Source organism: Anabrus simplex, chromosome 2, assembly GCF_040414725.1.
Source record: "Anabrus simplex isolate iqAnaSimp1 chromosome 2, ASM4041472v1, whole genome shotgun sequence".
Taxonomy (NCBI): domain Eukaryota; kingdom Metazoa; phylum Arthropoda; class Insecta; order Orthoptera; family Tettigoniidae; genus Anabrus; species Anabrus simplex.
In genome coordinates, this window is record NC_090266.1 from 751,884,018 (window position 1) to 751,905,442 (window position 21,425).

The 21,425-nt window shown below is 40.6% G+C and overlaps 2 protein-coding genes across 3 annotated transcripts in view; one reads left to right on the forward strand and one right to left on the reverse strand.

The window, feature by feature from the left end:
* The window catches only part of LOC136863095 (troponin C), a 93,816-nt gene extending 87,669 nt beyond the window's left edge, over window positions 1-6,147 (forward strand). Inside the window, exon 6 of the mRNA XM_067139431.2 lies at window positions 5,669-6,147. Coding sequence (XP_066995532.1) covers window positions 5,669-5,697 — 29 coding nt within the window. The 3' untranslated portion in view covers window positions 5,698-6,147. The remainder of the gene's footprint in view (window positions 1-5,668) is intronic.
* The window catches only part of LOC136863097 (calmodulin), a 674,807-nt gene that overhangs the window by 553,309 nt on the left and 100,073 nt on the right, over window positions 1-21,425 (reverse strand). The window lies entirely within an intron of this gene.

Sequence of the window (21,425 nt, forward strand, 5' to 3'; positions counted from 1 at the left end):
GAAGACCACGAGGCGTCATGCTTGTGAAGGTTACACTACGATCAGGATTTAAATTAGAGAGAGATGATTCCTGATGGTGGAACGTAGTGAAGATCTGAGAGAACTGACCTACATTGTTACCAGAAACATTTTGATGACAGTTATATCTCGCGTATTATTTACATTCATAGTCATAAACTTAACATTCGAAAATCAAGGAGCATTGTTGCGTGATGAGGGGTCAGAGATGAGGTGAGATTAAATTATCTTTCTGTCTTCTCAGGGTTGGTTTATCCCTCGGGCTCAGCGAGGGATCCCACCTCTACTGCCTCAAGGGCAGTGTCCTGGAGCGTGAGTCGTTTGCTCAGGGGATACAAATGTGAAAGAGGACCAGTACCTCACCCAGGTGGGCCTCACCTGCTATGCTGAACAGGTGTTTTGTGAGGGGACGGGAAGAGTGGGAGTTATAGACCAGGAAGAGGGAAGGAAACGGCCGTGGCCTTAAGTTAGGTACCATACCGGCATTTGTCTAGAGGAGAAGTGGAAAACCACAGAAAACCACTTGGAGGATGGCTGAGGTGGAAATCGAACCCCCTCTACTCAGTTGACCTCCCGAGGCTAAGTGGACCCCGTTCCAGCCCTCGTACCACTTTTCAAATTTTGTGGCAGAGCCGGAAATCGAATCCGGGCCTCCGCGTGTAGCAGCTAATCACATTAAGCACTACACCACATTGGCGGACCGAGATTAAATTATATGGCAAATTTTTACGGCTGGAAGCCCTTCCTGACTCCAAACTCAGGTGAGTAGCTAATGTAGATGCAATGAATGATGGTGAATGGGACTGGGTAGGGAGATGGCAGGAAGCGGCTATAGCCTGTGAACAGGAACTCTCTCGTCATTTGTCTGGAAGTGAAAATGGGGAACGACAGAAATACCATTCTCAGGACAGCCGACGGTGGTGTTCGAACTCACGCGTCCCCCGAATGCAGAGCTTGGCTTCATAGCACTCCGCTTGGCAGTCATAGCATCTATCTGGAGTAAAATTCCTGTTTTAGCCCAGATTTGAAGTTAAGAAAAACGAAAACTTCTGGAATGTCAGAGTGGGATTTTATCACAATTCTCTACTCAGTTATGTTAATTATCAGTGTTATTGGTTTTATGGAATTTTGTCTTGCAGGTTTCTCGTTACGTGCCAGTAAATCAACCGACACGAGGCTGGCATATTTGAGCACCATCAAATACCACTGGACTGAGCCAAGTTCGAACCCACCAACTTGAGCTCAGAAGGCCAGAAATTTATCGTCTTACTCAACCTAGCGTTTAGTTATGTCACCTAAAGCAATCCCTAAAACCAGTTGTAAATTCGCAGCAGAGTAGAGCATCCACCTAAAGTCCTACACCATGGCATTGACGCGCTGAAAAATCATTACAAATTGTTCTGAAAGTGAGACACACCTTTCCAACATATAATAATGTAGTGGGACGAAACTGGTGTACATTATGCGTATCCAACAGCGGATATTTACGACCTGTTAAATGATCAATGGCCATCGTTTGTCTGCGTAACTTTCGAGCTGTTTCGTTATGTAATTCTCATAGAGGCTGTAACTGTGCAGTTGCAGAGTAGCCAAATGTGTATATAACACGATTATATTTATGCTATTCTTCCGCACTAATTTCGATTGTTTGTGTCCTAGTCAATTATACCTCGAGTTAATTTGTTAAATTTTTAGTACGCTAAACCAACAACGTCCATTATACAGTATTCAGCATTTTGATACACTTGTAAGTTAGAGGGTCTCCGGTTGAGAAATAATAATTTAGTATTACTTAAGCGTTAGGGAAACAAACAAACAAATTTGAAAATCTCATATTCGACTGATGCGATTGTATACTTCTATATTTTAGATTGTTTTCACTCGATATAAAGAGTGTATCATTTCAATATTTTAAATTCTAAGATATTAAAGTGCACTGGCATCGTTGCCAGCTATTTTTCTACAGTACAGGGCCAGAATTTCAATCCTGCAATGTCTTCGAAGATTGACAAAATGATTTCAGTTGCTGGGAATCACCTGTAAGTGTATTCAGAGAGTGATATTGAAATACTAAGATCATGTTACAAAACACCATTGATGGAGAGTCTCTTACGTACATATATAATTTTACCATCCAGCCTCTTGATGAATAGAGCTTCATGTCATACTCAGAGTGATAATACGAATAGCTGAATTTTCCTACTTTGAGAGACGGTTGGGTAAACAGTGAAGATTAACAAAGCTCTGTTCTACATCAGCGATGTTTTTCGACTTAGACCACATCGCGACGTTGATCCTTTCCCGCATCTATTTCTGAATGTAATTATTTAGTACAAACCAGTTGCACATGAGCTGTAGTGATACCTGTAGTAATGTATGGTCCAGAGACTAGGGCAATGACATGCACGGATAAGGAACTGATAAGGAGACGGGAAAGGAAAAATCTTAAAACATTCATGGTCCAGTGAATGACAGGGTATTTTTGAGGAGTGAGAAATAATGGGGAGGTTACGAAACTGTACAAGAGACCACATATTGTTTCAGACACTAAAGGTAACGAACTGTAACGGCTGACGCAGTTCTTAGGACAATGCCAGGGAATACAATTGTAAGGAAGGCTTTCAAGCTGAAGCCAAGAGGAGGTCAAATGTTGGGCAGGCTGGATAATGTGGAAGGAGACATGAGGAAGATGGGAGTTGTACAAAAGAGAAATAAAGCAAGGGATAGAAGTTGAGTAGAAGTAATCAAGGTCTTGAAGAGCAGTCGCACCAAGGAGTAAGACAGTTGCATTTAAGAGAGTGGTAAGTTGTGTGAATGATCTGAAAACAACCACCAAAACAAGAGAAACCGTATGCATACACAACTCATTAAAGGCCTTGGCCTACCAAGACTATTGTTGACCAACAAGATAACTTGCAGATGTGGAGTGACAATGCGGTTAGCATTACAAATTCTTCACCGTATTCTTTCGCTCGAATAACCGAGTCCGCTACATCTCATATCAAACAGCTCCTCAGCTGGTATCGTGCGGCTGAATGAATCCTATTCTTGTACAAGTGTATGATTAGAAATTGTGGATGATCCGCGAATCAAACCCGGGCCTTCCGGCTGTGAGAAAGGCATGCATGCTACCTCTACTCCAACGAGGCTTGTTGGTAGATGTTCAGTCTCATAGAATTGAGGAAAGTTGGTAGAAATTAAGTAAAGTAAACGCGTGTTCTCGTATTCTCCCAGTCGGAGCAGCTCATTTCAGGCACACGGTGCTGCATGTACCATTTTACCACGTTCCAGCCCTCCTGTAATTCTTACATCACCGACCGTAACGGCAGTCGAACTCAGACCTTTAATGTTGGGAACTAATAGCACTAAACGTTACGTTGCGGAGGCGGGAAGTTATAGAAATGAAATCAACATATAGTAGGAAATTATGACCAACACCTCTGAAGTTAAGTTTCAGGTATATTTCAATATTCTGTAATTGTTTGTTCATTCATCAGTAAAACTTGTAATAGTAAGCTATTCACAGTACTGTAAGTCTGAGAGGTTCAGATACCAGAGCCCACGTTGACGGGTTTAAGCCCGTCTCTGACTGGTGGTATTTGAAAGTGCTCAAGTACCTTGGCACGTAAAATGCATAATTTCTACGGGATAAATTTCAGGCATTGAGGGGTCTTCGAAAACCTCGAAAGTCGTTAGGTTGATGTGAAATCAATATTATTATTATTATTATTATTATTATTATTATTATTATTATTATAGTATATCCAATAAAAGTTACATATCCCAGGTTGGGCGTTCGTGACATAGTCATTGTGCCAGCTAGGGCACTGACTACTGGTCAGGCATTCTCAGCCACGGTTTATTTGCGGGAGGCTGGTCAGTTCCTTTCCGCTCCTGTTCTAACCAGCAAGACGTTAACTACCCATCCAAGTGACGACTACCCTCACTGTTGTATGGCATTGGAGATATTGTGAGATCCAGTGTTCCAACAGGGCTTCACCATTCCCTGTGAAGTATATAGCAACACCCAGCAAAATAAAGGCAATAATTGACTTAATGCTAATATGAGGGAAGTGTACGAGTATATTATGCATCTTGAATTAAAACCACCCACCTTCCCCAGTTGACGGGTTATTCTTGTCACTCTGTCGGATGATCGAAAGGGTACGAAGGAATATGTAACTACTTTAGATCTAATACGAGGAATATATTGACCCAAGTTTATCTGAAGAAAGAAAAACAAATAGGAAAATAATTTACGAATGTTACTATGACAACAAAGGAATATAGACAAAAATGTGTTGTTTATTTGAGAGTACAGTAATTGAAAAATAAATACATTGCTTCCTTAAACTTAACTTCTATGGAATTCTAGAATTTCGCTGGTTTAAAACCATCGTAACCAAATGAGAAACCTGACAACTATAAAATTAGGCTTTCAAGTACAACCGTATAAATTCCGTTTTCGTAACCGAACTCCGAATTTTCGTTTAATTAATGTTGTCCACCGATTAAACACCAGCGTAGATTAGCAGGAAAGCATCGAATAGATCCTTAACCGAATCGAAATATCCTCCAGTTATCTTGGACCGGTCATACGTTATTATTTGCAAAGTATGGTGCTCCGAAAGCTCAATTGCAAATTGAAATAACCAGGGATAATACAAAATGATTGCACCATCTTATGTCAAAACTTGACATCATGAAAATATTAACCAAAAAATGCTCAAGTACGCATAAAAACTGAAAATGGTCAAGAGAACTAAATAACCATAGAGAATGCTTCAGTTAGCTTTTACGAAAATAAATAAATACACTTTCGTCTCACGTCAAAATTATTTTACACAAAGCTATTCAGGAAAATTCATGCCTTGAAATGCCGGACAAATTCCTAATTGAATCTGTGGGCTCCATTGCCTTCGTGTATTGATGGAAACGTGACGTTAAATAAAAACACTTTAATAAACAATACTTCTAAATGTGATCGACAGTTCAGAGATTAAATTCTCCATTCTTTGGCACAGGAAGCCTAACTGCTCCGCACATTCGTTCTATCATCAGATTTTCAGGAATGTCGTTTTCCTGATAGCTTAATGAAGAATATGTGGTTTCAGTATTGCGAAGCTAACATTTATTAGGCCGAAAGTGATTTTAACACGCTGAGTAAGTAGCTTTAGATTTTCCTACATGATATCCGTGCTGCTAGATATTTTCGTAAAGTATTTCGGCAACGACCTTGGCCGGCACGATCGCCGGTTCTCTCCACCAGATGAATAAAATATTCCATATCATGTGTCGAGGCACTGTGTGTTCTGTTTCTCTAATTATAACTATTTGTGATGTCTAGAGGAATAGACAATGTGTCGTAAGATACTGTTTACCATGTTGGTGGTCGTCTGCATATAAATGGAAACGTGTGTTGATATCCAAGGAGATAGCACACGATGTGGTGTCCGAGAAATGTTGGCACACTCTATTTCGGAATCTGTGCATCTGTGTTAATTTACTGTAGCCCACCTGTGCTACCCATAAGAATAATTCAGATTGAATGGAGACATTTATTTAAGCTGGTTCTTTTCAAGCAGTATAGGTGTTGTTTCTTTTTTCTAAATGCTCATAATAAGTTTCAAAACAATTCTGTTTGTTTCAGAATTCATGGAGATGATGACGGGTGATTAAGGTTTTCACAGTATCTTCATCCGGCTCAGCTGACAATACTAAATTGACTGAACTTCTGCAAGCTAGCCAACAACATAGAGGAAACCGTGTATATATTAAACCTAGTCTCAATATAAGTGGCTTATTGGGAAATATTTAGAAATAAGGCCCATCTACTACATACAACGCTGTGAGATTATAAAATGCAATACATATGAAATAACAGTATATTAGTTAGCCACATATAATGCATATTCAAGGTACGTAATATTTACGAGAATTGTAATATAAGTTTCCTAAGTGGCCCTGACATAAATAAAGGACAACACATGCATATATGAATGTAACCTTCTGATAGTATGAGCCAGACGTAAGAGATTTCATGCAAATAGGCAATGCAGTTGAGTTTGTGGTCGATCATATTACGTGTTTTGTCATATGTAAATGCCAATAAATAATTCTGAAATCCTCTGTGTTAGTTATGTTTTTCTTCAAACCTTCTACACCAAATTTCGCGAAACTTAAAGACGCAACTTGTTATGAAACATTGAAGTTGATCAAATGCACCGTATTACGACTATACACCCACTTATAACTGCTATTACTTATCTGTTAGGTTGCTTAGTATTTCGGAGCAACTCCTATTTTCACCTTTAAACTTGAGTGGTTAAATCATATAGTCCCGGGTATTCAGAGATATTAAATTAAAATCTTGGCATAGGTTGCATCTGTACTGAAAATGTTCCTCCGACATTTTTTTAAGTTTCAAAATTCCTATTCTGAAACTAGTAACAGTTATCCTAAGTTAAGTCCGTAACCACAGATCGCACAATAATACACGTTTCAGAACTCTCTCACAAATGCGGTACATTAAGCTGATGGTGAAAATGATCTCAAGCCTTTGAATAATAATATTTCTGAGGGATAATAATGGAAGTATGCATCTATATATAGATATAAGATAATGTCGTGACTGACTGACTGACTGACTGACTGACTGACTGACTGACTGACTGACATATTCATCACTGCCGAGCCAAAACAACTGGACATAAAAAATGAAATCTTGGGGATACATTTATATTAGAGTGTAGGTGCTCACTAAGGGAGGACTTTTGGATATTCCGTCGCTGAGGACGTGAAAAGGGGGATGCATTTTTTAAATGAGTAAATCTATATCATGCCTTTTCTGGCGAGATGTAGTGTTTACAGTGCACTATGTCTTCTGGTATGGGCTATATCAAATTTGTTACTTTCATTGACCTGTCTCAGTCTCATCCTTGGCTTTGACAATATGAAAGTGACTGAGGTATGAGTGATGCTAGTAATACCATTGCTTATGCAGCCAGTCCCTGTTATGAATGTTGTGAAAATATCGCTCATAGGGTCAGTTGGTGCATGCATTTCAGTGGGCTTGGCAGACTGGTATGTAATAGCAGCGGCTGGCTCGGTGAGGAAAGCAACGGGAAACTACCTCACTCCTCATTTCCCTAGTACGCCTCTTCAGTGACGCCTAGGCTATTTATGACAGCTGTTGGCGGAGCTGCAGAGGATCAAACCAGCCTTCGGGCTGAATGCCCAACATACATATACAAATCTATATCTCCAAAACTTAAAAGTTTACAGACGTAAAAATTGGTATTTAGAATCTCCTTTTAAAAAAAAGAAACGCATATTTTTCTCCGAAAATCCCCTTAAGGGGGTTGAAAGAAGGTGAAATTGTGCTGAGTACTTTTATGAGAATACTTATATCTCAAAAACTGAAGATTTTACAAACATGAAAATTGGTATTTGGAATCTCCTTTAAAAATAATGAAACACGTACTTTGTGTTTTTGGAAAGTCCAATCAATGGGGGATGAACATGAGTGAAAAAAGGGGTGAATTTTTAAAAAGATTGTATCTACCGTATATCTCAGAAACCTAAACGGTTACAGACGTGAAAATTGGTGTTTAGAATATCCTGTAAAAGTAAAGAAACATAAATAATTTATTTTCGGAAAATCTGCTTAAGGGAACTGAAAAAGGGGGTGAATTTTTAAAATGAAAATATCTACAGAACATCTCATAAACTTAACTTAACTTTTAAAAATAAAGAATCTGTATTTTTGTTTCCGGAAAATTATAGAGGAGGGGAGTAAAAAGGAGTGAAAAGGGGTTTGAAATCCTTCTATTACGATAGTGATATCTGAAAACTGAAGATGTCTCAGAGGTGAAAATTGGTATTTGGAGTCTCCTTTAAAAATAAAAAAATACATATTTCTTTGTTTTCGGAAAATCCTCTTATAAAATACTAAGGATGTTACAGACGTGAAAATTGGTATTTGAAATCTCTTTTAAAAATAAAAAACACGTATTTTTTGTTTTCGGAAAATCGACTTAAGGTGGTGGGTGAAAATAAGTAAAGAATGTGTTGAATTCTGTTTATAAGTATACTTATATCTCAGAAACTAAAGATGTTACAGACGTGAAAACTGGTGTTTGGAATCTCCTTTAAAAATAGAGAAACTTGTATTTTTTTCGGAAAATCCACTTACGTGGGGTAGGGGAATGACTGATAAATGGATTGAATTGTTTTTATGGGAATACTCATATCTCAAAAACTGAAGATGTTACAGACGTGGAATCTCTTTAAAAATAAAGAAATATACTGAGGATCTTTTCGACTTGAGAGAAGACTATTTCTCACATGTACAGTTCATTATCGCATTGTCACCTTAGCCCAAGAAGGCAGTACCACAAACGTGGTTTACAAAGAGTTTCTGGGGTAAATGAAATTCATTGTTCGGTGAGTTTTTATACTTTAAAGATTTTCAGATAATGACTTAGTACAGTTGAAAATGGTTTTCCGTGGTTTCCCATTTTCACACCAGGCGAATGCTGGGGCTGTACCTTAATTACGGCCACGGCCGCTTCCTTCTCACTCCTAGCCCTTTCCTGTCCCATCGTCGCCATAAGACCTATCTGTGTCGGTGCGACGTAATGCAACTAGAAAAAAAAAAGTACAGTACCGAGGAACACTTACTTTTAACAAATTACGAAATCCACGCGAGCGAAGCGGTGGGTAACTGCTAGTACAGTATAACGTTGGCTTTCTTTTAAAACCTCGTATGTCTCAATGCTCTTCCTACCCATTATATCCCTTAAGACTGGTCACGCCTCCCAGCCATGTATGGATATGCAGTCAATCAGAGCAATTATTTTGTGTTCATTTTCTTATGCCGCCATATAAAGGAAAATGAACCTTAAATTCATTATACTGTAGGAATGGGTAAATTCGCCCTGGAAACGACATCCCCACAATATTGTATGGTAAGGCCCATTTTCCTTTACATATTAACATAGGAAAACGAACACAAGGAAAATTATTCTGATGGACTGCATATAAATATGTGGCTGGGAGGAGTGACCAGTCTTAAGGATTATGATGGGAAAGAAGAGCTTTGGCACATACGAGGTTTTAAATGAAAGCCATCGATATACGATAAAAGCAAAATAATGTTCATCTAAAAGAAGAAAGTACCATGAATGTAGGCGTCATTCGCAAGAAGTATAATGCTACGGCTCATAATCTTGGTAAGTTATTTGCAACTTTTTGTGCTTTGATGCAGTCTTGTGTATAATGCATGTAAATTAAGTTCTCCTCGCTCCTCGAAGTTATTAAGACTATATTATACAACCTTGTAATTCTCTCCGAACAAGAACTTAATATGGCTGCGTCAATGAACCTTGATGTTTGCTAGAAACAAGGGGCAATATCATTGAGCCTTGTAGTTCACTTGTAATGTGGCGTTATACACCCATTACAGAGTCCTTTCCTTGGGCAGAATGTTCCGTACTTTACCATGTCAAATCAGTTGCTTGCATGAGAGTCGTCACATCACTCCATTCCCAGCCATCATGTATTGCATTACTAAAACCGCTTAATAACTACACTACTGCTGTACTACAACAACAACAATTCAACAACAAGAATAGGAAGACGAACATAAATATTTTATAGTAAGTGTAGATAAGAATGTAAAGAGTGACTTAGTCAAGTTTAAGCCTGCAAACCACAGCAGTTCTAATTTTAAGTAAAACTTATTATGATCAAAGTTTAATTAGGTATATCCTTGCGGTGGAAGCAGCGAGTAGGAATTTAATAAGCAATCTTACCATTTTCAAGTATGTTGTACCATAACACTTAAAGGGAATGCTGCTCGCCGAGCAAATAATTGCAGTAACAGAGAATGTTTTCCTTTCTTTCTTTCTTTGCTGATTAAAACGAACTGATCGCCAATGTTATTTTATTCAGCGGCACCTTTTATGTGTGCTTTTTATAAATTGGAAATGTAACTGTTAAACATTGTACTGATTCAAAATAATGATGTGTGGCCTGCGAAGGGACCTGGTGCAGATCTTTTGAGTAGACGTCGTATAGGCAATATGAGCGTCTATGAGGGTGTGGGTCTACCTGTGATGAATTCTAATGATTAGGACGGCACACACCCCCAACCTCCGAGCTGTAGGAATAAAGTAATGAAGATTAAAATTCCTGACTCGGTTGGGAAACGAACCGTAATCCCCTGGACCAAAGGCCAGCACGCAAACTACTTAGCCATGGAGCCAGACATTTTGCTGATGATAGAATTTATTTTACGAAGACCGGTTCTGATAAATTGTAATTTGTGCTGGTACAGACTGTATTTGTATTTATTCACTATTGTTCTGAGAAGGAACTTGTCAAACAATCGTAGGTAATGTATAAACCCAGTCATCCAGCATTAAAAGTTAAGACTGCGTTATTATTTATGCTCTATTCCAGGAACAAATGTTAAACGGTAGGGTTGTAAAATATCCTGCAGTTAATACAAATCCTCCTACCAATGTGTAAATAAAGTAGTCGTTGTACTAATACGATCAGGAGTCATGTTTAGGACTAAGACATAACAATAGTAGTATCTGCACCACCTTCCATCAAACGTCTACAGTGGAGCAAAAACGGATATGGTCAACACTGGAGCGAGTAGACGACATGCTGTTGGCTGAAAGAGGAGTGGATGTCAAGTGGTCTTCCTACCCCAAGAGAACTCCAGCTGAGGTCTGATCTTTGGTTAGCTGGTTTAGTTGTGGTCACTGACTAGGTCACCAACGCTCTGTCACGGATATAAAGCATACACTACCTATCAACATTACAAACCAAGATTTTGGTTACGAGGGTTTACACTGAGAAAATACTGGTGTGTCACACATGAAAGTAACTCTCTGAGATGTCATTATCCACACAGAGGCATTAATAAGTAGCAGCGGCTGCAGTAGTCACAGCGAGTAAACTTTTCAGTATAGCTAAAAAACATAGACGTACGTACAGTAGATATCTGCAATATGCTCTATGGTCGAAGTGTGGTTTGATTTTTATAAATTCCTTCGTAAACAGTGTTTCGAAATTGATTAATGGTAGTTAAAGGATGCTTTTTGAGAACAAAGTAAACAACGAAATCTCCATGAAGATATTTTAGAATATTCTATGAGTATTGGAACCATGGATATTTTCTATTTACAATGTTTTAATGCTGGGTTGAATGGCACAGACGGTTAAGGCACTGGCTTTCTGAGCCCAAGTTGACAGCTTCGATCCTGGCTCAGTCCGGTGGTATTTGAAGGTGCTTAAATACGTCAGCCCCCATGTCAGTATATGTACCGATACGTAAAGGAAGTTAGTGTGACGTAAAACCATTATTATTATTATTATTATTATTATTATTATTATTATTATTATTATTATTATTATTATTATTATTGTTGTTGTAACATGAGTAAGGCTTTCCGGTGAAAAGTAAACTGTGTATTTTACGACTGTGCATCCGACTATAGAAAAAACCGTGAACTTGAGGAAATCGTAGTAGCTCTTCCGTTTGAGGACTAGATGTGTCTGACATCAATATGTAACCTAGTCTAGAGTCCAGATGTCATTACTTGTCATGGAGATGTTTGTATTTAGATGTTATTCATACTGTTGACCTTCCATTATTTATTTTAATTCTCTGAAGCTACCTAAACTGCATTTTTTCTATCCGCCCATCTAGAGGCGTGATATCAAGCTAATTCACCTATCAGAATATCTGATATGAATTTCATTTAATCCAATCAAATGAGTTTTCACTAAAACATCTAGATGGTTCTGCCGAAACCCCTGTTTAAGACGCGAGCTTTGAGGATAGTCTGTCTGATCTTATGGCAGCTTTAGTGCGTGAAGGGCCTACTACAAACTAAGGAGAGGATATCTTCTTCGGGAGGTTAAAGAGGCGGAGTTTCGTCGTCGCGACATGTTAAATAAACGAGGTATGGCAGTCTATTTTATAAAGTGTACTACTGTGTGTGAAGCTAGGGAAGATTTCTCCACCCCTCTTCGTATGTAACTGCTAGGTCGCCGATTCCGTTCCCAGATTAAATGTAGGGTTTTCCCTTTCGAGATGTAATGTAACTTTTGTATTCAGACTTTTATATTTTCATTTCCCCTGGGGAAATAGTTAAAATGTAAGGAAGCACGCGTGGTTATCCTCGTTAACCTTCCTCTAAATTTGTGTAGGGTGACTAAGTCTTTAAACTATCTAAATTTTCTTTTGATTTTTCGGCTTTTACCTTCTAATACGTCCGCCTCTGTGGTGGAGTGGTTAGTGTGATTAGCTGCCACCCCTGGAGGCCCGGGTTCTATTCCCGACTCTGCCACGAAATTTGAAAATTTGTATGAGGGCTGGAATGGGAGCCACTCAGCCTCGGAGGTGAACTGAGTAGAAGGGCGTTCAATTCCCTCCTCAGCCGTTCTAAAAGTGGTTTTCCGTGGTTTCACAATTCCCCTCCAGGCAAATACCGGGATGGTACGTACCTTAAGGCCACGGCCGCTTCCTTCCCTCTTCCTTGACTATCCCTTCCAATCTACCCATCCTCCTACAAGGCCCCTGTTCAGCATACCAGGTGAGGCCACCTGGGCCTGTTACTGGTCCTCCTTCCCAGTTGTATCCCCGACCCAGAGTCTCACGCTCCAGAACACTGCCCTTGAGGCGGTAGCGGTGAGATTGCTCGCTGAGTCCAAGAGAAAAATCCACCCTGGACGGTAAACGGGTTAAGAAAGAATGATAGAAAGAAGACCTCATACTTAGTCACCCGGTAGTATGAGATTAGCCTCTGTTGTATCACAGGGCCGGAAGCCCCTTAGGGCTCTTGCCTCTATTTCACTGCGCACTTTCGGCCTTGTCAATTTAAACCATGTTTTCTGTTTCTTCAGCCGAGTATCGGGAGCTATATGCCTCTGTAAATCTTTTCTAACTTTCAAGGGTAGCTTTCATATTAGTTGTGTAGGGGTAATTGTACACCAGTGTAAAATTGCTTTCTACTGTGATGATAACCGAGGCGGTCATGGTTGAAGATTCATAGCCCACAAGGGGCAAACTGTACTCGGATATAAAGCAAACTCTCGGGTTCGAAACCCTGTGTATTGTAAATCTTGGGAAAGGTAACGTTTCCGGGCTCTGTTTTACTGTAAATTCCAGAAGGTTGTTACCTCTCCCTTGCTAGTTTCTGAAGACCCAAGGAACTTTATGACCTGTAGGTAGATGGCTTTGCTTTGCTTTACTGTACTGGAAACGGAAACATCGAGGCACTTCTCCAAAAATCTTCCTTGGGCCTGTAAAGAGCGAAGTTGCAAGTGCAAGTGATAGTCAGTCTTCAGTCAATTTTGAACCAGTCTTGAGTGAGTGACAAGACGGTCGCGATTCAGTGCGTCTGCGAAGAGTAAGACGGTGTGAAGTGAACTGCTCTGGGAACGACACTACGCGGTGTGACGTCGTGTTGCACAGCAGAAGCCAGACGCCACTGAAGGATGTCTGTTCAACCACGTTCGTGAGGATAAACTGCGTGACGTGGAAAACACCTACGGGAGTGCACTTGTAAATAAGTGTAAATAACAGAGTAGATGTAATTTTTACGGACTATGACAGCTCGCCACAATAGATTAAACGCATATTTGAAGAAGAATAGGGTACGATAGGGATAGGGTACCCAGTACGAAATTACAAGTAATGGCATAGGAAGGTCGAGGTAGACCCACATTACAATGAAAGGACTTGCTTAAGAACACAGTGGCGACCGAAATACGATGGTAAATGAGCAGTGGTGGAGATTTAAAAAATTGAGGGGAACTATGTTTGTCTCGACGTAGCTGCATATGGACCACAGAGATCACCTATGAATTTAGAATTTTCGTCGACAACTGACAGCAAGAATTACCGGTCATACAAACTTTACTGAAAAATGGAAGAGTATGTATAGGTACTTTAAGGTAGAAACAGGTTCCAAGAGGCACATTCCAGGAATCATTAATGAACAAGGTGAATGTGTTTGCGAGCATTTTCAAAAGGCAGAAGTATTCAGTCAGCAGTAGCCTATGTAAAGATTTTTGGTTTCAAGGATAATGCCTAGATAGAAGAGGTGACTAATACTAAAGAAGTATTAAAATTTACCTATGATAACAATGACATTTGCAGTAAGATACAAAAGTTGAAAACTAGAAAAGCAGCTGGAATTGAAAAGGCTTCGGGGGATATACTAAAGACAATGGGTTGGGATATAGTATCATATCTGAAGCACTTATTTGATTATTGTTTGCATGAAAGAGCTATACCAAATGAATGAAGAGTTACTATAGTAGCCCTTGTGTATAAAGGAAAAGGTGGTAGATACAAAGCTGAATATATATATTGCTATCTGATTTACGTCGAAACGACACAGATAAGTCTTATGGCGACGATGGGATAGGAAAGGCCTAGGAATGGGAAGGTTGCGGCCGTGGCCTTAATTAACGTACAGCCCCAGCATTTGCCTAGTATGAATATGAGAAACCACGGAAAACCATCATCAGGGCTGCCAACAGTGGGGTTCGAATCCACTATCTCCCGATTACTGGATAGTGGCCGCACTTAAGCGACTGCAGCTATCGAGCTCGGTAAGCTGAAAATTACAGTCCAGTCAGTTTGACATGCATTGCATGAAAGCTTTGCGAAAGCATTCTTTCTTATTATATTAGACATCTTTGCGAAATTAATAACTGGTTTGATAGAAGGTTTAGGAAAGGTTATTCCACGGAAACTCAACTTGTAGGATTCCAGCAAGATATAACAGATATCCTGGATTCTGGAGGTCAAATGGACTGTATCGCGATTGACCTATCTAAGGCATTTGATAGGGTAGATCCTGAGAGACTACTGGCAAAAATGAGTGCGATTGGACTAGAAAAAAGAGTGACTGCATGGGTGGCTATTTTTCTAGTTAATAGAACTCAGAGAATTAGAGTAGGCGAAGCTTTATCTGACCCTGTAATAATTAAGAGGGGAATTCCTCAAGGCATATACGTTTGCTTACATATATCAGTGTTATGTGTAAAGAAGTGGAATCAGAGATAAGGCTTTTTGCAGTTGATGTTATTCTGTACAGAGTAATAAATAAGTTACAAGATTGTGAGCAAGTGCAAAATGACCTCGATAATGTTGTGAGATGGACAGTAGGCAATAGTATGATGATAAACGGGGTTAAAAGTCAGGTTGTGAGTTTCACAAATAGGAAAAGTCCCCACAGTTTTAATTACTTCGTTGATGGGATGAAAGTTCCTTTTGGGGTCATTGTAAGAACCTAGGTGTTAATATAAGGAAATACTTTAATTGGGGTAATCATATAAATATGATTGTAAATAAAGGGTAGAGATCTCTGCACATGGTTACGAGTGTATTTAGGGGTTGTAGTAAGGATGTAAAGGAGAGGGCATATGAGTCTCTGGTAATACTCCAACTAGAGTATGGTTCCAGTGTATGGGACCCTCACCAGCATTACTTGATTCAAGAACTGGAAAAAATCCAAAGAAAAGCAGCACGATTTCTTCTGGGTGATTTCCGACAAAGAGTAGCGTTACAAAAATGTTGCAAAGTTTGGGCTAGGAAGACTTGGGAGAAAGGAGACGAGCTGCTCGACTAAGTGGTATGTTCCGAGCTGTCAGTGGAGAGATGGTGTTGGAATGACGTTAGTAGAATAAGTTTGAATGGTGTCTTTAAAGGTAGGAAAGATCACAATATGAAGATAAAGCTGGAATTCGAGAAAACAAATTGGGGCAAATATTTGTTTATAGGAATGGGAGTTAGGGATTGGAATAACTTACCAAGGGAGATGTTCAATACATTTCCTATTTCTTTGCAATCATTTAAGAAAAAGTCTAGGAAAAGTACAGATAGGGAATCTGCCACTTGGGCGAGTGACCTAAGTGCAGATCAGTAGTGGTTAAAAGAGCAAACTGTGAGGACTCTGAACAGAGAAAATTTCCAATCATGGCTGTAAATGCGAGCATGTGATGGTCGTGTTGTGGAGCCTACTATTTAATGGATTAGGTTATACATGGTTACGTACTGAAATATATTTTGTGAATAATGCCAGTTACTTTTACAAGAAAATTTGTATAAAATAAAGTATGCAGCACAGCAAACAATACTGAAATTACAAACATGTTCTAAACATCGAGATACGTCATTATAACATGCAAGGTGACGACGGCAACACGTATCTCGCTGGGCCGGTACAGCATGTGTTCAAAATGTGCGCCGTCACGTATCACGCATTGTTCATAACGATCCTGTAGATTATTGAACATGCTGATGAACTCAGGGCCGGCCCCGTGGTGTAGGGGTAGCGTGCCTGCCCCTTACCCGGAGGCCCCGGGTTCGATTCCTGGCCAGGTCAGGGATTTTTACCTATACCTGAGGGCTGGTTCGAGGTCCACTCAGCCTACGTGATGCAGCCTGCCCCGGTCTAGAAAGCCAAGAATAACGGCCGAGAGGATTCGTCGTCCTGACCACACGACACCTCGTAATCTGCAAGCCTTCGGGCTGAGCAGCGGTCGCTTGGTAGGCCAAGGCCCTTCAAGGGCTGTAGTGCGATGGGGTTTGGTTTTTTTTAATGAACTCAGGTTGCCGCAAGGAAACAGTGATGACTGCACCTTCTTTCGTAATTCGGGAGCATTCCTAGGTAGGTCATCTGACCGGAAAACGGATTCTTTCAGCTTATCTTATAGGTAGGCTTCTGGTGGCGTGATATCCTGGGAGTGAAAAGGGTATGATGAATGAATCAATCTCCAAAGTGTAATTACAGAAGGGCAAGTCACCCCCTCACCGTTAGGGCTGTTGCTCAATCTGGCTGCATCCATTGTCGTTGCAATGGCGGGTTTCCGGCAACATTCAGTAGTGATTGATGCTCAGAGCATGTATGTCATTTCCGTACTCTTTCTTTTTCTTTTTTGGAGCGTACAGTACGTGCGGAATAATTTAAATCGAACTGCAACACACTCCAACAACAAATGCTATTATTCAAAACCTTCCTCACTTTAATGGACGGCATGATATTTCAACCACACGAAAAAAAGAACCAAAACCATTATAAAGTATAAACCGAAAATGAGTAAGAAGAGAAACTACAGGAAAGTAATATCCTCAGATATAACGTTATGACTACAGTGAATTACTAAATATAGTCTATATTGAAATATTATCGCAATAAGATTTTTGTGTTATCATTATAAACCTTAAGGTTTATAAAGTGGCATTGGCATAATAAAAGGTAAAGTGGTATCAGCATACATTGGCCGTTGTTACATTTTCTTGCAGAGAGCGTTCGCCAGGAAACACATTTTTGCTGGCAGCATCCCACTGCAAAGGTTCAGTGAAATCTCCTGTCAAGCGGTTGCGTGAATGACCGGCGAGATTTTATAACAAACCTATTCATTCAAGTACTTTATCGAACAACAATAAAGTGTCATGAGTGCATTTTTTACTTTATTAAGTTACAATTCTCTTCATTCTGATCACGATTCCATAATTTTCTGGTAATAGATAATCAAAATACGTTTTTTAAAATTAGCATTATAGTTACTAAATCAACACGAAAATCTATAGCAGTATACGGCATTAGATCCAGCTTAAATATTCCCAAACAATTACACTGGAAAGGAAAGCACTGCACTTGACTAACTTAGACGTCAACAGCTTTCCCCTCTCCTAAATGTTTACGCTTGTAAAACGAAATATAAAGCATCGGCAAGGTGTCTTTAACACCTTCTATGAGGTAAGTTAATGATTATTCCTAAGTATTGCCGTAGTTGGTGGTCAAATTTTGTGAGAAACTGACATCTAACTTGCTAGGAGCAGATTACCCTTGCGGCTACTCGCGGCAGATTGCGTTCTTTCAGAAAGTAAGTATTTCTTACAACTTGCTTTACGTTGTACCGACACAGAGAGGTATTATGGCGACGGTGGGATAGGAAAGGGCCGGGAATGGGAAGGAAACGGCCGTGGCCATATTAAGGTTCAGCCCCAGCATTTTCCTGCTGTGAAAATGGGAAACAACCGAAAACCATCCTCAGGGCTGCCGACAGTGGGATTCAAACCCACTATCTCCCGAATGCAGGCTGATAGCTACGTGACCAAACCGCGCAGCCATTTTCTCGGTATTATTTATTTAACTTGCACATGCAGGTTATTATCCAAGGATGATAAGATAGAGAAAGGAAAAGCCCCACATACATATGTATGTTTACATAAACTGCACGGGATATTTACAGATGGGTAGACAATTTTAAATTTAAATATTTTCACTCCAAACACTGTAATCTTATCATAATATCCCAATTTATGCTACACGTATTGAAAGTAAGAAAACCCAGTCATTCGCACCCTCATTCATCCCGCTGTATACAAACTTTTCCGGGACCAGACTCGTTCATAACGTCCCCCACACACGCACGCATGCACATTCACCCACATTCAACTGCACTTGCTCAAATACTACTTTATGCAAGTTATATACATCACTCATGGATTTCTATTTACATGTATATTTTCTTTACTGCGTGGAAAAAGTGACGTAGTTTTACTTCAGATGATAGAAGGCTCCACAGCCGAGCACTACATGAGTTGAAAAATGAAATGTTGAAATGTCGTGTGGCTTTTAGTGCCGGGATATCCCAGGACGGGTTCGGCTCGCCAGGTGCAGGTCTTTCTATTTGACTCCTGTAGGCGACCTGCGCGTCGTGATGAGGATGAAATGATGATGAAGACAACACATACACCCAGCCCCCGTGCCGTAGAAATTAACCAATTAAGGTTAAAATCCACGACCCGGCCGGGAATAGAACCCGGAACCCTCTGAACCGAAGGCCAGTACGCTGACCGTTCAGCCAACGAGTCGGACACTACATGAGTAAAATGTCCTCTTGGGAATGCGTGTCAGTCAACTTATAGTGCAGGATCTTGTGATGGAAATATTTAAGTAGGGATTGTCAACGCGGCTAATTGTCTATGATGTATAGGACAGTTAATTTAGTTATGGGATCCAATTGGCATAAACTTAGTCAAAATAAAGCTGCCTGTAATCAAAGGGTCGTAAGGACTCTTCTCTCGTTCTCACAAACTTACAGAATTAGCCACAACAATGTTAACCAGTACCGAACATCCACCTTGATGTATGTATATACCCATATCCATACTAATGTCTCTGTTGCCAGTTCATGTAACGTAATTTGAAAGGGCTGTGGCGAGCTTGCTGTGCCGTATAGCTGTAAGGAAATGGTAGATTTGAGTTTCTCCTTCCCAGTCGTAGCACTTTCTCAATCCATCGTCACCAAAACTTATAATTATCATAGTGACGTTAAACCGTCAGTCAGATGAACCATTGGCGAAAAAGACAAAGAACAGACTGGTTTAGCATATGCAGAAACCATATCATACTGATAGCCCATCCGCCTCCGAAGCGTAACGGCTAGCACTGTTAGCTGCCGATTCTCGGTACTGCCAGAAATTTAAGAATGGGAGGAGGGCTGGTATGTGCGGGTGTGCATGGAAGGAGCTCCAGCACCTCCGGGCGAGGACACGAGAACACTTCACTGATACCCCGTGTCCTAGAAACAAAACATTCAGCAACAGCAAGACATGTAATGCCAACCCCATATTAAAGGCAATGAAGAGCCCAGGTAGAGTGAAAGATGAGACTCCACTGTCCTTATATTCGGCACGTGGCGGGATAGACTTGTCAACATTATGCATAGCACCGAGCGAGTTGGTTTTGCAGCTGTGAGCTTGTATTCGGGAGAAAGTGAATTCGAACCCCACTGTCGGCATCCCTGAAGATGGTTTCCCCATTTTCACACCAGGCAAATGCTGGGACTGTACCTTAATTAAGGCCACTCCAAGCCTTTTCTTATCTCATCGTCGCCGTAAGACCTATCTCTGTCGGTGCGACGTAAAGAAACTTGTATAAAAGTAAATAAATAAGTATAGCCACCTTTTACAGCAAGAATTTACCTGATACTCGTTTCTGATGTAAGCCGAGTTACATCAACGGGCAATTGCCTTCAAGGTGCAGAAATCTCGTTTCGAAATTCAATTTGACTTATCAAGAAGCATCGAATTCACGTCCTTTTGGATGAATGAAGTGCGTCTTCACTGGCAAAGCAGCTGCCACAACAGCAACAGAAACGAGAAGACGGTGATGATGATCAAGAAGAAGAACAACATCAATAACAACAAGAAAATATAATACGTTAGCGTCCATAGACTCGAGCAAATCGCTAAAGGAGGCCACATAATCGACTGTTATCTGCTCATGTAATGCTATGTCTAGTTGAACACAAATATCATCACCATCATCATCATCATCATCATCATCTGTTTACCCTCCAGGTTCGGTTTTTCCCTCGGACTCAGCGAGGGATCCCACCTCTACCGCCTCGAGGGCAGTGTCCTGGAGCTTCAGACTCTTGGTCGGGGGATACAATTGGGGAGAATGACCAGTACCTCGCCCAGGCGGCCTCACCTGCTATGCTGAACAGGGGCCTTGTGGAGGGATGGGAAGATTGGAAGGGATAGGCAAGGAAGAGGGAAGGAAGCGGCCGTGGCCTGAAGTTAGGTACCATCCCGGCATTCGCCTGGAGGAGAAGTGGGAAACCACGGAAAACCACTTCCAGGATGGCCGAGGTGGGAATCGAACCCACCTCTACTCAGTTGACCTCCCGAGGCTGAGCGGACCCCGTTCCAGCCCTCGTACCACTTTTCGTGGCAGAGCCGGGAATCGAACCCGGGCCTCCGGGGGTGGCAGCTAATCACGCTAACCACTACACCACAGAGGCGGACGAACACAAATATACTAGACGTAAATATCGAGGAAACATTTTTTCCAGCAAAATATCTATGTTCACATCTGATTACTAGTTAGAATAATTATTCATATCTAGTAAGCCATTGCAGATAGTTGCGTCCCCGCCAACATGTTACCAGTGATGCAGCAGCGGGATGTCTGACCACATCCCGACTCTATTAACTGCAAACGCTGTGCAAACAGTGGGACCAGGGCTATCCGAATATGGGATAGACAGAGGGGATTCAAAGCAGAAATTACAAAAACGGAATCGATAGTCGATATCCGGAACGCTGCAGTGTTTGGCTTTATCCCTACACAACAGTGACCGCGCTGTGTGCTCGAGCTGATCCTAGAAGTGAACTCGGCTATAAATATGAATTCCAATTTTTCCCCAAGAAATGATAATTAAATAACTTATCTATCAGTTAATGCTTCATAAATTTACTCCATGAATGATGCACAAGCTTAAGATCATACAGTATCATGATACAGTTGTCAGTGTTGAATTAGAAACTCACTTAAATGTGCCATATCAGTAGAAGA